Here is a 16812-nt window from a genome sequence, read left to right as displayed (position 1 = left end):
CTTTTCACTTTCAAGCAGCTTGCTGAATAGCAGACATACAAAATGTTATCAAATAAACCCATTTTATTCTATAACCAGAAAGAGTAAATTAGTAGAAAACTGGAGGGGGACTGGGGAGGGGGAAAAGCACAGCATCAAACCTGCACATCACAGTCACTCCTGAGAAACACAGCAGGGTTTTATCATCTCAAACACATTTAGTGTTTAGGTACATCGCTCTGGGCAGATTCGAATTTTACTGACGCAGCTTAGTGGTCTTCTGACTGCAAGATGACATCAACCCCCAAACTGGATGAGGGAAGAGGTAAAAACACTTACGAGCTACTGAGAAGTTATTTAAAGGTGATTCTCGCTGGTCAACGTCCTGCGGTCGTTCCTTGTAGCCAATGAATGTGCCATCGTTCTTTAAAAGAAAATACCGCGGCCTCCATGTTTTTATGTACTCTCCTGGAAAGAAAGGATGGGCAAAGGGAGAGAACATCAGAAAACACCCCGAAACACTGACTCACCAATAATTTTATTTTTAATATTGAAACTATATGTCATCCTGACATAGCAGCAGTTTTAAGAACATTCTGTTCATTCTAATACAAACAGTGGAAAAATACAGGCACTGAGTCAGATATTGCTAGCGATGTTAACCATAAAAATGGGACTTCATAAAAGGTAAACAGCTACGTTTTGTTCTTCCATCTACTCCGATTTCCATTCAAATTCTGCAACATCTGCCTTAAATGCATTTTAAATTTAAAAAAAAAAATCAGAGCAGATGTCCTATGTATTATTTTTGCTATTGTCATTTTTCATACTGACAAGTGGAGAAATTTTTTTCGTTTACATTTTGCAGCGCAAGTATTTCAAACAACAATGGGTAATTTACTAATTAGTCAACTGCTTTATCAAACCAACAGTCACTTTTAGAACATTAGAAGATAATTCTCTGCTTATGTTACATAACATCATTCACCCCTCTCACAACATCTCAAGCATGAAACACGAGATGATATATCACAATATGAATGGGAAAACACTGGATGATGCATAGCCACCACAAAGAAGAAAACAAACATCCATTCCAAAAGATATTCCACCTTTCTTTGTCAGAGAAAGCATCCCTTGCTTACACCATGCTACTGCTCATCTGAGTAATCTGCACAGGTGATAGTTATGTGTGTTACGGCCACATCCAAAATGTCCAGCAGCAGAATAAAAAGGAAAGAGTTGATCACTGGATTTCCTCAGCTGGGCTTCAGGGAAGGAAGACCAGGGTTCCACCTGGGGCTGTTCTGGGTGACTTTATTAATGTGCCTCAGCTTCCCCCTTGGCTCATTGTTCATGTTGTCACCTTCTCAGGCAGTCTCCCCAGAACCTCAAACAGCTTTATGTGGTGTTACACTGGGCCCCCCAAGTCCTATAAGATCCTGCAGTAATGTTTCTATTCGGCTGAATCACAATAGCCTTACTCAAGGTGCTATTCAAACCAGTCACACTTTTCCAACTCTGCTTACCCCTCCAACTGATTAAAAAAAATACAAAACAACCACCCACCAAAAAACAAGCGGTCACTACAAAGCACCCGCAGCTGGGCAGAGCTATGCCTTGCTCCCTCCAGTATGGTTTCTTGCTTGTTTGTTCAACATCAGGGAGAGGACAAGGGAGCAGACTAGGAGCCAAGCTTCTTTCTGGTCTGCCACAGCAGGAGCACGCCTGCGCACGGGGTGATGCTGCCCCTGCAGCGGCTGGTACCCAGTGCCCACGGTTTTATCTGCTGGCGAGCTCTTCATACAACCGCTGAGGAGCAGTGAGAAAAAAAAAAGGCTCCCCAGATTTATTGGCTCTGGCAATCTTCTGCTGCTCTCCTGTTCTCCCAGGCTCTGCTCACACCCTCTCTTCCTGCTGCTCAGCTCTCCTCCGCTGGTTTTTTCTCTCCCAGCAATGTGCACCCTGCCCCAGTAACTCCCCTGCAGCTGCTTTGCCTCTTTCCTCTCCCCGCAGACCTCCTCTCCTTCTGCAGTGCAGTTTCAACCTCCTTCGGGTACCAGCTGTGTCATTTCAGAAGAACTCACACTCATTCAGACTCACACTTTTCTCTCCCACACACAGAAGCACAAGCAACCCCAATGCCCGTGCCACACAGCCATGGGTGCACACACCCCTAGCTGCTGCTTTCAGCTGTTCAGCACTCATTAGGCTTTTAATTTTCTAATCTAAAGCAAAAAACCAAGTTACTGAACCAGTGGAGAGAGTTGCGCAGAGCTAGCTTGCCAGCAGTCATGTCTGCAGAAAACATCCTTTAGCACTGATGAAACAGGGTGTGAGGCAAGAAAGACAAGAAGAAAAGGAGTGAGCACAGACCTTCTCAGCCTTTCTTTTAGAGAAGTCTGTCACAGCTGTGTTATGCTCATCTATAAGGGGTTTACAAAAATGTCACCATCACTTTAGGAATTTCAGAAGTAGCCTATAGCTGTCATGTCTTAACATTTATAATCCAGGCAGTAAATGTAGAAGGTTTTCTTATCATCATCTTTTTAATTCTGACCTTAATTAAAAGCTGAAAACTTTCTGGGATCAGTAGGAGATTGTGAAGCCTTTCACATTTAAATTATCAGTCCAACTCAGCCCAGATCAGTGAGATTACTCCAATCTCATTACTATAACACCACAGATGTGACTACAGGGACAAGACGACACATGGCATGCTCAGCCTAGCTCTTGATGAGAGGTTGGCCAGGTAAGCAGGTCAGGGAGGTGGCTGCCCAGACTATCACAAATTTAGAACGCACTGTTACATACGTGACTCGTTGGTATTTCCTTCTTTTGCATAAAGCACTGCCAGGAGACCTAGGAACCATCACATGTCCCTTATCATACCTGCATTTAGGACTAAATCCAAATTGGATGGGATGAAAAATATCTGAGGAGGGGCAAGACAGAGAGTTTCCATTTCCCTTGCTCCCTTATCTATGCTACATGTCTTCCCCATCGGTATTTGCAGAGGAGACATTTACTTTTTGCAGATTCTGAAATTATTATCTGGTTATTTTCAGTGAAGTATGAATAATTTTACACAAAATTACACTGTCCTGTCACAAGAGACTCTTCCTCTTAGATTAGATGCTTATGTTTGGCTCTCATACTTTCTTACAGCTTTATTCCACCGATCTGTTTCTCTGCTAGAAACACATCATCTAACAGGATTAATCACAGTCTTTAAAATTGTGTATTCCGTACATATATAGCATCCTCCTCCACACTCACTCTTTCTTCACTCTATGTGAAAAATCAAGGATTTCATTACCGCCAGGCATTTGGCAAGGACCATTCCACTTGGACCTTCCTTTATTCATTGCTTTAGCTGGTTCTGGTTCCTGATCCACCTTTTTAATTTGCAAATAAGTAACATGATTTCAAACTTTTTCCACATGTCTGGAGCTTAATGAATACTGTACTATTGCAAGCATACATGTTATTAATTATTGCTCTTGCCAAGGACAGTGTGAGGCACACTGCAGCATCTGTGGTATAAAATTTATTATATAACACACTGAGGTTATACTTCAGTACCTTGCAGCAAAGTGGCAAGATGCTGCCTGGTGTATGACTTCCCAACTAGACAATCTGTAAATATAATTTTACATTCAAGCCTGAGCAAACTATTGTTCCTCTACACAAGTTCCAAAACACAGAATCACCAATGCAGTCATCAAGAAGAATACGCAATTTGTACATTTTAAGAAACTAGGTTTTTTTCTGATCAGCTAAAGTGAGAAGGGCTACATTTGTCACAACAGCAAATCTGAGTATTTTAGGTAGACAAGGAGTTTGTCAATACAGACAAAAAATAATTATGTGGAACCGCTGGGACAAAGCTGACTGAAAAACATTAACACCTTTTCCTTCCTCTGATACACTCAGTAAGCTGTCATGCCTGAAGAGTGAACTGAGCTGTTTCAATTTCTGCCCCGTGTTTTTTGTTCCTGTTGCGGTTTTGTTTTTAAGAATCATAAGCAAGAAGTTACTTGAAGTCACTAATATTAGTAGTTATGTAGTCACACTAGAAGGATTGTACCGCGTTCAGTAAATGCAAGCATGTGTGGCAAATTCTATCAGACAACACTAAAAAAACCAACAAAACAAAAAAAAAAAAACTAACCACCATGGAAAAGTGAACAATTTACAAAGCAAAACATTTTTTCCTCTGTGATTCATTGCTTGTGTAATGCCCTGGCAGAGCCTTCTTTGTTTTCAGTAACAGAATGCTAACACTGCAGAGACAGGAAAGCAAAAGCATGGGTTATAAATCCTACATATAAAATCCTGGAACCAAATAGACTCCTCTGTAGCCTGCTAGCTTTATTATTTAAAATCTTTATGTACCATTCTGTTTACTCCAAGCAATTTCCAAATTGCAAAGATTCCCAAACTGTATATATCTGGAAATATCCACTAAGATTGTTATAGACCGATTTCCCTTTATTGCTTTGTGTCTGCCCCCACACACTGCACATTAAAATACTTAACACACACTTAGAATGTAAATCCATCTCATTCCAGAAAAGCTTTTCTACAGCAACACGTACTGCGAAGCACACTTACGCCTGAATATTTCAGGAAAAGTTAAACACAAAACTCTTTTGGTTCATGAAAAGTTAATTCTACTGAGGATTTACAATAATGCAGGGTTAGGTTATTTTCCTCTCCTCCCCACAACAGTATCTCACCGAATCTGGAGCTGTCTACCACTGATAGAGTGTCTAACATCAGAAACAGCTGCCACTCCCTGGGAAGCTCACGGGGTAAGTGGAGAATAATGAGCAGCAAGCACCAGCAGAACAAAAGAAAATCCATCTTTATTTACCAACTGCTGCATGCTTGTTGCTGCATCAAGCTCATTCAAAGCCAACACCACACCCTTTAATTCAGAACAGACTATATTTAAGAAGCCTCTGTTTTGTTGTTGGTCGTTTTGTTTTTTTTTTAAATCAACTCATAAATACCAATTGTTTGGAAAAAAAAATATCATTAGGTTAACCAAGTCAGTATCCAATGATACCCCTGATATGTACAAAAGCACTGGACCAGCTATTAACTTTCTTATGCTCCAAAGTAACCAGAACAACCTGAAAACAAGGTCTCAGTGATATGAAATGCACTCAAGTAGCTACCACAAATCTATGGATAAATAATGCATTAAACTTTCTGCTCTGAGCATCAGAAGCAGCACCATTAATTACAATTAAGGTTAACACTCAAAATATTGGAGCTTTTCAGTTAGGCAAGCCTTCTCTATGGTCCCACACACTCCGAAGATGTTCCTCGATCGTGCAGCCCTGAACCGTCCGAGGGAAACACGGAAGGTGTGCCAGTCGCAGTGCTAACGTGCCACCAGTCCAAGGCGGACTGACTCCTTCCTGAGCCTTCAATGGTCACAAGAAAGGGTCCGCATCCTGTCGGCCTAATAAGGTTTCGGTGAAACAGATGCCAGCTTCCTTAAAGACGAGAAGCTTTCAGAAGCTGCCATCTCACGTGTGCTGAAGAGTGGGACGGGGATTTATAGTTAGTTTCTGCTGCTTGAGTAAATAGGGTAAGTGTCCGCTTGCTTCAAAAACAGCTGAAATCAAAACAGATTTGGAAAAAAGAAAGCCGGACTTGAAAACTTGCCTTTGCATTTCTAAAGCACTCGGAAGCAAGTCCTTTCCAAATGCGGCAAGCTAATTCTGGATCTTAACAACTTGACACCAAACAATTAAGTCTAGGGTGACCCAAATGAAATCTTTTCTTTCAAATATGTATTTTAAAAAAAAAAAAAAAAAAAATAGCTGCAGAGACACCCATCAGGCTGGTGGGACACTCTTCTCTTTCCTCAACAAACTGTCAAAACAAGATATTTAAACACGGTGCCAGGTTTTTGGTAGCTTGAAGAAAGGAAAAAGGAAAAGAAAGAAAAGGGGGAGGAAAAAAGAGGAAAAAAAGGAGGTTATGCTAATGTCTTTCCCAACACACTCGTGGAGAGAGAAGGACCTCTGGTTTGTCTGCCTATTCAGAGGCGCAGCGAAGGGGGCTGGTTCTTTGATGATTTTCTTTTTGGCCCCTCTCTGGATGCCTCCTCGGCCGCCTCCAGCGGACAGCTGCGGAGGCACTGCCTGTGCCCTGCATCTCAATGAGGCGGCCGGCCCGCCGCCGGGGAGGTCAGCCTGCAGCCCACCGCCCGCGCCTCTTGCGGCCCTCACGGGGTCCCACGGTCACGGCGGGCTAATTCGGGGCACGGCAAATCTGCTCCCCGCTTTATTCTCCCTTGGGCAGCTGGAGGGCCGCGCGGTGTGCCCAACGCCGAGACTGACGGGGCTGCCAACAGGTTCAGAAGAAATGCCTCCTCCTCCTCCTCTGGGCTCCAGCTTTTCTAAACCCACTGCCGTTTCTCACGCTCACAGAAAGCTGCAATACAGGGCACCTGCCTCATTATCATATCTTGGGGGAATATGCGGAGCGAGGGAAGGAAGAGGGGACCTGGAGGTGGGGCGAGAGGGGACAGCTGAGCGGTCTGGCCTTCGAGCGACAAAGGCAGCCCCACCGGGTCACCTGGCACCCCACATCTGTACCTGAACTTCAGAGAGCCACAAACAGCCTTGGCTTCGCACCTCCCACAGAGCTCCGCGGAAAGTACACATATGGGAGGCTACCTCTGCCTTTAGCTACACAACAGCGCGGATGGGCAACACCTACCAAAGGCCAGGAATTGGTGCTCTGATTCACAAAGCCAGGCCATGGGAGAGATCAGAAGTCAGATTGGGGAGAAAGAAAAACAGATTCTCACCCAATACTTTCTCCATGCAGGGAGTGGACAACTACCACGTTCCCCGATTCCATCTCTGTCCAAGGGTTTGAGTTCACCAGCCAACACCACCACCACAGAAGATGACACCTCTGTATTTTTTATCACTGTAGGGTTACGTAAAACTGAAACACCAAGGCTTATCTTTTTCTTTATTTTTTTTTTGCTGAATTTCAGTTTAGAAGGTCAAAAATGTTGCCATATTGCTTACAGCAATCAATTTAAGCAATACCAGATATTCCCAAAGGAGCAAAAGAGAATTAATCAGCATGTAAAAAACTCCTTACTCCTACCTTTGGCACAGCTTAGTCAGGCCAGTCTTAACCTACAGCTGTCTCCAGTGGGAGAAGATGTAAATGAAGTTTCATTAAAAACAGCAGTTTTAATGATAGCTACATAAATTACAGGAAAGTATACAGCGATTTCTTAAGCTACACCAAAACCAGAGTGAATTGCATCTCCACTACCTCATGGTGGGAGCAAAAGGACTTAAAACTACCATGAGTTTGTCCAACACAATGAGAGAAATCTTTTCAGTAATATGCTCACCAGCAGCTACAGCATTTTAACAAAGTAAAACGTTCCCATAACAGAAAGTGCTGTCACGTATCCCTCTGCTTTTGACAGGTGCCCAACTCGCTGTCATTTTCATAAATAAATAAAAATGACAGAGGAGGTGTCACATTCACTGAACTGAATTAAGCATGCTTGGAACAATTATTTCTCCCCAAGTAATTTTTACCTTGACACTATGATGGAAAATAGCACAAGCAGCTAACAAGGCACTTAAGCTAATAAGCCTCCTCAACTTTTTAAATACCTTCCCTTAGAGGAGGGAGGTACCTACAACTATTCCTCGAGCTCAATATGAAGTTAATACAATCAGTATTTCTGCAAGTCAGGCTCTTAAATACACTGCATGTATTTATATAAAGGGTGTGACTTAATCCTCCAAAGATTTTATGATCTCTACTAAAAATGCAAAGAAAAAAAAAGAAAAACACCAAACACACCACACCCTGATGTATTTGAACAAGGAAGGGCTTTTCTAGACATCATCTAAAAGCTGATTTAATTATTCTACCTCTTAGCATAAGCATCCTTAGCTGTGACTCCTGTGCTTATCTGAACACGTGCTGTATTTGTATATGACATACTCAGTTTTGTTCTTCAGTAAATCCTGTCTAGAGCCAGACAGATAGTGTAAAAGGGGACAAAGCAAAGAAATGCAGACAAACCAAAGCTGTTCCAGAGATTAAACAAAATAAGTCCAAAAGCACAGTTTTAGCTTGTATTCCTAGGGCTGCATGCACATAGATGATGTTCAGGAAAAGCATCATTAATTGATTAAAAACTTATTTTAGGTCCCTTCCCCTACTCTGTCACATTAAAAAAAAAAATTAGGAGAGCCAAAGACTCAGGCAAGACTGATTTTTACGATGGATTTATTTGCTTTGCAAACATTAAACCTGAAAAATACTCAGCAGAGTCTCCCCATTAAAATCCCAAAGCTGGTGAAGCTGAGAGGTAAGCTGGTAACTTGGAGGGGTAAGCGCATACAGGAAAGCAAGAGCAGGGGAGGGAAAAAGAGGATGCAGCCGCGCAGAAAACATCCGTGGGGAGGACTCCCATGTCCCTGGCTTGCTCTTCTAGGCTCCTATTACTAGATCATTGTGTCATTCACAAAGCAAATCAAAACCTCTGGGAATTGCAAAGAAACGGTGAAAAAAGGCTAAGGGACATTAGGGGAGATTTACGGAAACAGCAGCTTTTTTAAAACAGATGATATGGACAAACTTCAGAGGAAGTTTGAAATGGGAAAAAAAGCTCTATTTGTAAAAACTAAGCTGCAGAACATGGACTTTTATAAATAAGCAATTCACGGAGGGTAAGAAATTAACACATTGTATTGTTATCCTTTAGCTTCTGGGTTTGAGTCCCAATTTTCAACATAAATACACAGAGCTGTTTTAGCCCACTTACAATAAAAGCTCTACCAGCAATTGTGTGATCATGCTGTGCATCAGGAAATCTTTGAAAGTGCCAAGAAAAAAAAAAATCAATGCAAAATTTTAAACATGTTTATACAAAGAGTTACTGGGTAAATATTTTATAGAAAGATGCATAGAAGCCAAGTTAAGTAAATATTTCAATGGCAAAAATAAGAAGCAATATAAAAAAAAAGCAGTGTACTGTTTGTATGGCTGGGGCTAATTTGCATTTCCCTTCTTCATTTCATCACTAGCAAGTCTGTAAAACCCTGGAGGAGCACATGGAGACCATGTTAGTTCTAAGAAAAAGTTTCATTTATCTTGAGCCATTTAATGGCCATCAATGGAAAAATTACAAGCACTTCCCAGAAAGCAAGTTCTAGTATTTGTTATCATGGCAACCTCCTGGTTACACCTCCAAATTTAGTATTCCACAGATAACTTTTACTGAGTCACTACCCCAAACTCAGCAATGAAAGTCTCCTCCAGATAACAGTTCAGTCCAGAGGAATTTTGCAAAGTAACTTAATTGCATACTGACTATTTATTAAATCAACTTCACCGCTGGGTAACATGAGAGCAAACTGTCACTGCAGCTCTGGTGCTAAGCTCAGCTGAGTAACACTGACATAAGAAACTTTGCCAAGGATTTTTGTGCTCTGGACTGAGGTGTGTCGTCACTATAAAGCTGAGCACAATCCATGCTGCTGCCTCAGAAGGGACACAGGCTCAGCTAGACACACTTCCATCACTTTAAACACTATTAAAATTTATTTTCACAATACATCACAAAAAATACCGAGTCTCAATATATTCAAACAGCAAAATTCCTGCTGGATTGTCTAGTACCACTATTTAGCCCTGTAATATTGAAATATACATATGTACTACTAAAACCACATACATACAACTGTGACTATTATTTTTTGAACCCCAAAGTAATCTATTATAGTAAGCTCATCACACCTCTCCCTAACAGCTTAAGCCCCAGATGAGATGCATTCCAGTGACACAAAAATCCGTTTCTTACATAAGAAGAATGAAAAAAAGACCCACCTCCCTGACATTGTTACCATGAATTAATTTTCATGTTGCAACAACATCTTGCTACATTAAAGCCACTCTTCACTTTAGATAAAGTATCAAAAATGAAAGGTATATGCCACACAGAAGCAAAAAGCAGACAGGCACAGGAAGATAGGAGCTTCAATTACACTTTCCAGCCCGCAATGCCATACGCTGTTGTTTGAGGAAGACATTGCAAAAATTCCAAACTCCTCTTTTAAAACCGCTCCTATTCCCAGGGGGAAAACAAACATTACCCTCTAACCCCAGTCAGCCCTAAACTCACACCAGTTTCCACGGGCATCAAACCTGGCACCTGCTCCACTGGATTTTCAGAGGTCAGGGACTGCTGCATCAGTCCCACTTTTCCTCTGCAACTGATCTTCCAAGCACAGCACACCATGAAGACTGCCTCTACCAAGTGAATCCTAAGAGCTCCAACCTGTAACTGAGCAGTCTGCTCTGTGTAGTTCATCTTCTGACTCTTACTACCATGTCCCCAAAGAGGAGAAGTAAAACAAACATCAAAACACATCCCTTGCCTAGCTGGGTTGCAGCTACTCTTCAGGTTTGTAGGAGAACTTCCAACAACCACAGCAGCTGTCCAGGAGACTTAGATTCCCATACTTTGAGCATAAGGACATCAGAAAGCCATAAATAAAGCTTTGAACTCATAGGAGGGTTTTTTTTGCTTTGTCTAGTTTCTAAGATTTTTTTTTTTAATTTAAAAAAAAAAAAAAGGGCAAAAAGAGAGAGAAAAATCCTACAGGTCACCCAGGGTAATGTTCCTGAAGAAGGTCATCTGAGACAACGTTCATGCCTCAGGGACTTTTGCAAAGGAAGGTACATGCACATGTACAGAAAACACTGCACGCAACCCCTGCTTTGTCGTTCAATGCTTAGCACACACTGGTTGCAGCACTTTCTTCCACTGGTCCCTGATCTGATGCTATCAGCTCAGGCAGCAGCTGCTAGGGGCTCCTCTGCTGCCCCGGGGGTCAAGCCAACCAAGGCCACCCTGAAGACCCCACTGCTGCTGCAGCAAGGCAGGAGGGGAGAAGGAGAGCGGGGGAGCACAGAGGCACCTTGTGGAGGTTTGAAGAGCACGAGAGACATGAGCCAAGATGCGGTACCAAAATTATAGCTGGAGTCTGCTGCATCAGAGAGGAGGATGCTGACAAAGGGACAAGCGGGGGTGTTCCTAGTGGGCCTCTGCTGGGCAGGGGGGAAGGCACTGGGCTGCTGAGAGCACCAGCAGGGCAGGGATAGGTGGCAGCCTAACCCTCACCCCAGGCCACACAAGCTCTGCATGTGGCCATCACCAGTCCTGGTCCTGGTCCCATCCCAGCAGCAACAGGGGGAGCTGGAAGGGCAGGCTGCATCCAGCCCAGGGAGAGAGTACTGCTCCCCATTCAGGATCTTGTTCTGGAAACATCACCAAATCCAAGCAAGTTTAAACAGCAAAGCTACATCCTTTAGAAATACACACACACCTATGCATGTCCACTGAACAGAGCTAACGCAGAGGCTGAACAGAGCTAACGCAGAGGCTGGCCATGAGCACTGCACACTGACCCCACTCCCTCACAGGCAGAGCCAACACTCACAGTGAAATCTTTCGAAAGTCAGACTGGCCATGAACACTCAGCCCACCCTCTGGTCTGAGAAAGCCATAAACTTTAGATTATTCCCAAATTAATGCTTTCATGCATTTATTTCCCCCTCCATACTGTGAGAAAACCATTTTAACATTAGAATTACAGTTTCAGTATCAAGCGAAGAAACAAAAATGTTTCCAAAAAGCATTCACTGCACACTTGCAGTGGCTAATCTGCAATTTTTGTTTATCCACAGCACACTAAACGAATCTTTGTAGTGGGCAGATCTTCTGGTAAATTATGTTCTTCTAAACGAAGCCACGCTTCAATACAGAAATTAGAGAAGGTACAGGTAACACCCTCTCCGTTAAAAAAAGAAGAGGGGGAAAAAAAAAAAAAAGAACAAAGGACCCACATGAAAATTACCATCATGATACTATGTTTAGTGATAAAACTGCAGTCCAATGACAAAATTAGCTGATGCACAAGTCCACTACTGGGTCACTGTCACTGGTTTGAGAACATGTTTTTCTTCATACTCTTCTTCCACTCACCAAAGAATCCAAATTTCTTAGTTTAATCATCTTCCCTTTTCCAAAAGAAATGGGAGTCTTTACACAATGAAAACATTTAAGTTATTGAATCGGGGGCAGAACAAGATTTAAATGGATTAGAAAAATTAATCCAAACTAAATGTCTCCATTATGATAAATTCTCCCAATGAACTTTAAATCAACAGGTTCCCAATTTCAGGTATAAAATCTGATTGAAACTGCTACTGCTTTGCAAAACTACTGCTCTCTCCTGCCCCTCCTTACTAAAAATGCAGTCTGAATTGCTATTGCTATGAACAAATATGTCTGATATTGACAAAAGTTCTATGAAAAATTCTTGATGGCCTGCAGGGATTCCTGTACTTAGGTCAAAGGTAAAATTTACAGTAGTCTATCATATAAAAATCAACTGCCCTGCAGGTCAGAGCTCCCTTTCCATACTGCAGTTGGAATTTCTTCCAAACAGGGGCTGGTGGTAATTAAATAGCTTCATTTGCAGTCCTCAATTCTTTGCACCTAATTCATGACAGAATACAGGATGGAGAGAAAGGTGATTATGGTACTCTATATACTCTGCATTTCATCAGGCATGCTTCCCTGTTTTAATCTTTAAAAAGGAAACTGTAAACAGTAAGCTGCATAAAGGTTGGTGATGAAACATCAAAAAGACAGACAGGGGTGGGGGAAATAAACGGAATTAATAAAAATGGGTTTTAGCATTACAAACATCAGTACCTTTTAAAAATCAGAGGTCCAGCCATATTTCCCCTTTCCTTTGTACTGAAGTTTAATAAACATTTTCTCTAAGTTACCAATTTTCAGAAAATTGCTGGATAAACACTTGTGTTAACCCAGTTACATGGCTCGGTGCCAAATGTAATGCCAAACTTCCCAGTTGCAAAACGAGCTGTTTTTACACACCAAAGTAACCACGCAGCAGGCCTGCCGAGCCTGAAGACAGCTGACAGAGATGACTGTTGCTGTCCCCCCATTGCACCGACATCCATCCAAATACCAACATCTGCTGTGCTACAATTTACTTTTTACACAACATTTAGCAAAACAGTGCCTCTGACTGCAACATCATTAAGGAAGTAACAACAAATAAATCGCAAAGTCCCATCAGACAATTGTAAAATTAAAGCATAGTTTGTCTTGCATACACTGAGCTTTAGTTCAGACGTATTGGACTTCAGAAATAATAAGCATTAGAATCTGTTTTCTTTTATTAAACACACAAGACAAAAATCTGTAAACTATGACAAGCGTAATCCATCATTACAGTGAAAACTACAGTTTTGAGGATATTGACTTGACTCAATAGGCAGAGAAGCAGATGCCTGCAAGGCAGCCTGGCCTGCCCAGTACCATCCCAGCAACCCAGACTCCTAACAGGATTACACTATGCCTTGAAGTGTAAGACAGGGCCCTCTCCTTTTCAAACACTCAGCACATATATTTGTGCTTGCAAAGTAAGGAATTAACATTCCTAAAACCTAAAGCGCCCTTTGCTTTAAAAGCAGGACCGAGCACAGGGGCCAAGGCAATCACATGCCACCCCACAGAGGTGAGGTGGCAAGGCAGGCTCCAGGAGCCAGTCCTGTTACAAATTCATAGCCTGTGGGTTCAAACAGGGATTTAGGCTCCTAAGTGAAAGCCCGGTCTGGTTAGCAGTTTCACCGTACTGCCCAACACACATCCACATGTCGCAGAAGCCCCTATGTGATCTGGTGCCCTCCAAGTAGCTGTCCCTCACACCTGCGTCACCTGGGGTGCTGCAAGTCAAAATGGGGCAGCACTGCCATGGGGCTCAGGTTTCCATCAGCACACAAGCAAAAGAGGAGGAAGAAAGAATTTTAATCTTTAACACTGTGACCAGTTTTCAAAACCAGTTGTTTCTTCCTCCTGTCCTGCAGTAATTCTACAAAAGCAACAATAAGCAAAAAAATAACAAAAAAAAAAATCTCATTTTCTTTTGAAAGCAGATACTGAATGAAAAATTTCATGAAGAAACAACTTGAATTAATTCTGTCGGGCATCCTATGGGGTTTTCCCCTCAGTCTTTCTGCTCCTCATCACCACCTTAACACAACCTAAAAACTGCTTAAGTTACAAAAAATGGTATTTTTTGTAGGAGCAAACACTCCCCTCCTATATCTCCAGACAATGTCTCTGTCGGGCACAACATACGCAACACTCAGTCTAAGATACAGAACTTGGCAGGCTGAATCTCAATGCAGTTTCACCAAAACAATACAGTTTCCCTCAAATCCTGATTAGTTTAATAATGGAAGACAATAATATTTCAGATAACATAGGCAGCAAACATTTTGGTAAGTTCAATGGACATTCTCTATCCAGCTCACAGATAAAACCAGTCAACATTCACAGATTAACAGAAGTGCTTAAGTAACTTTGTGCTTAATTAATGCCAAAGTCAAGGGGTTAGGCAGTTAAATACTTCGGGGGGATTTAGCCAGTGGTGATTTGTGTCAGACTTCATGACTACATATATGTATCTATATGCCCATCGTGGGACACAGGAGAAGCCGTGCAAAGCATGGCCTATGCACTGATCTCTCCTGAGCAGGGATTTAGGGGACAGTCTCCTCTGTTCTAGCTACTACATGTTTGCACAACAGGAGTCAAGGTCCATCAGAAACTTATCTGAAGAGTTGCTCCTGCGCAAACTTTAGGTTCAACCTCCGAGTTCAGAACAGAAATGCTATTTGTTTGTCCATTTATCCCCTGGCACGGTTGGCTTTTTGTCAGCCAGATGTATGCCACATGCAAGTCATTTCCCAACCTCCCTGCTCCACCTCCCTCCACGGACTCTGCACACACTCTGACCCCTCAGCAAATGTTATAAGAGAGGAGGAAGTGTTTCTGACAGTTTGCATACTCTTCACAACAATTTTATTGCAGGGTGTAAATGTTTTCTCCTGCCCCCCAACCCTACTTGTAAGGAAACAAAGCAAAACAAACAAAACATCCACCACTTCCCAAACAACTGAATGCCCTAAACCCAGCAGCAGGAAAGGGGAGGGAAGGGGTGGAGAGGAAAGGACAGAGAAGATGGATTACACTGAAGTTATTTTTGTCCTGTTCAAGTGGACGGGCAGAGACAACTAAATATAGAATTTATCAAAGCAGGTGAACAAGGAAGATGACATGAGCCACACATTTCAAGGAGCAAGCAATGAACAAAGTACACTCCTACCTCCTGGCCCAAAAAACTCCCCAATAACACACTTCAATTTGCATGAGCGAGATTTGATTGAACTAACACGCAGCTCACCACAGCCTTCCCTTTGGACATGTGACAATGTAAATGTTAAGCAGATAGGTTTCCTGTCTCTTACCTGCTTGTACTATATATAAACAAGCACAACAAAGTCCACAGTAAAACAGAAAGGTTTGCACTCTTCTCTGGTGTCTTTGGACAGAAATTATTCGGAAGAAAGTATGTTTGCATGCACAGCTTGAAAATAAAACTTTAAGGAATGTTATGTTGTCAGTGGCAACACAAAGGATGTGGTTTCTATGAAATTTAACCCATTATATCAGGACAATTGCTTTCTTCTGGTCAGGCTGCAGTCCAGGGCTTGCTCAGAGTAACTGCTACAGTAGTTTGAATTTCGCAAGTGAAGATCCATTCATACATATTTTTAACTCCTTCCAGGGTCTGAGCAAGCCTATGACATGCACTGGGTGGCTGTTGCCAGAAGCACATACTCCATTCACTCACTGTGAGCAGCCCACACTGGCAAACGAAGGAGTAGCAAGTCTCACCCAGGCTCTTAGGCTCTCAGAGCCTGCAGCCAAGGATGCTAACAACAGCATTTAGCAAGGAGTGGTTTGCTGGTATGCATGCCGTAGTGAGCTAAGAAACATTCGGAGAAAAGGCTTAACACCAGTCAAGCCACGACTTCAGTGGAAGCCACACTCACACCAGTGCTCTAACCTACCACCGAGCTTAAAAAAAAAAAAAAAAAAGAGAAAGCTTTTATGCAGAACATTTCCCTTCTTCCATCTGTGCTCCCAGTTACCACAGTATCCAAAAGCCCCACAACCTGAGCTGCATTTGTCCTCACAACATCCCTGTGAGGTAGGGAAGTGCTGTTATCACCACTTTACAGATAGGGAACTGGGGCACAGAGAGATAAAAATAACCTTATCCGAGATGATCATATAGGAGGAAGTTTGTGGCAGAGCAGGGCCGGGGGGGGGTGGGGGGGGTGGGTGGCAGGCTGGCTTCGATTCTCAGTTCCAGGACAGTATAATACACCAGCCACCTCTGCAGACTCTAGGTGCTCTGCCTTAATTTTGACCAACCTGCCTACCTCCCCTGGGCAACAAGGAATGGGGAATGCCTACTACAGCTTTTACTAACAGCACAGCAAAAATGGAATAGGCAATGCAGGCATTGCTTGCCTTCAGAAGTCCAAATCTGAACAATGAAAACGATTTCCAAAACAGTCAGCACTATCCTGGCATTGTGGGAAAAGGAAGGAAGACGTATCAAGTTTTCAGAGTAGGGAAAAAAAATAATCCATGGCAAGTCATGAGCACAATTTTAAAATAATTGGTGAAAGTTTTAATAGGAAGCTGGTATTAGACATGCATCCTTCAAGAACCTACTTGTCCTGGAGATTTTAGGTTATAAAACAACAAGAAATAAAAAAAAAATCTCTTTGGAACTACAGCTATCTCATTTCAGACACAGATCTAAACACAAATCTGACGTAGTTTCATATGGACACCTTGGTTCC

At 42.4% G+C, this 16812-nt stretch overlaps 1 protein-coding gene across 4 annotated transcripts in view; it reads right to left on the bottom strand.

The window, feature by feature from the left end:
- AKT1 (AKT serine/threonine kinase 1) overlaps positions 1-16812 on the bottom strand; it is a 74781-nt gene that overhangs the window by 34939 nt on the left and 23030 nt on the right. For all 4 annotated transcript variants that reach the window (XM_055803517.1, XM_055803508.1, XM_055803503.1 and 1 more), the window contains one exon: positions 319-447. In XM_055803517.1, the coding sequence (XP_055659492.1) occupies positions 319-447 (129 nt within the window). The remainder of the gene's footprint in view (positions 1-318; positions 448-16812) is intronic.

Source organism: Falco peregrinus, chromosome 1 (assembly GCF_023634155.1).
Source record: "Falco peregrinus isolate bFalPer1 chromosome 1, bFalPer1.pri, whole genome shotgun sequence".
NCBI classification, from domain to species: Eukaryota; Metazoa; Chordata; class Aves; order Falconiformes; family Falconidae; genus Falco; species Falco peregrinus.
The sequence above is the reverse complement of the archived record's forward strand: the minus strand, read 5'-3'. Positions and strand labels throughout refer to the sequence as shown.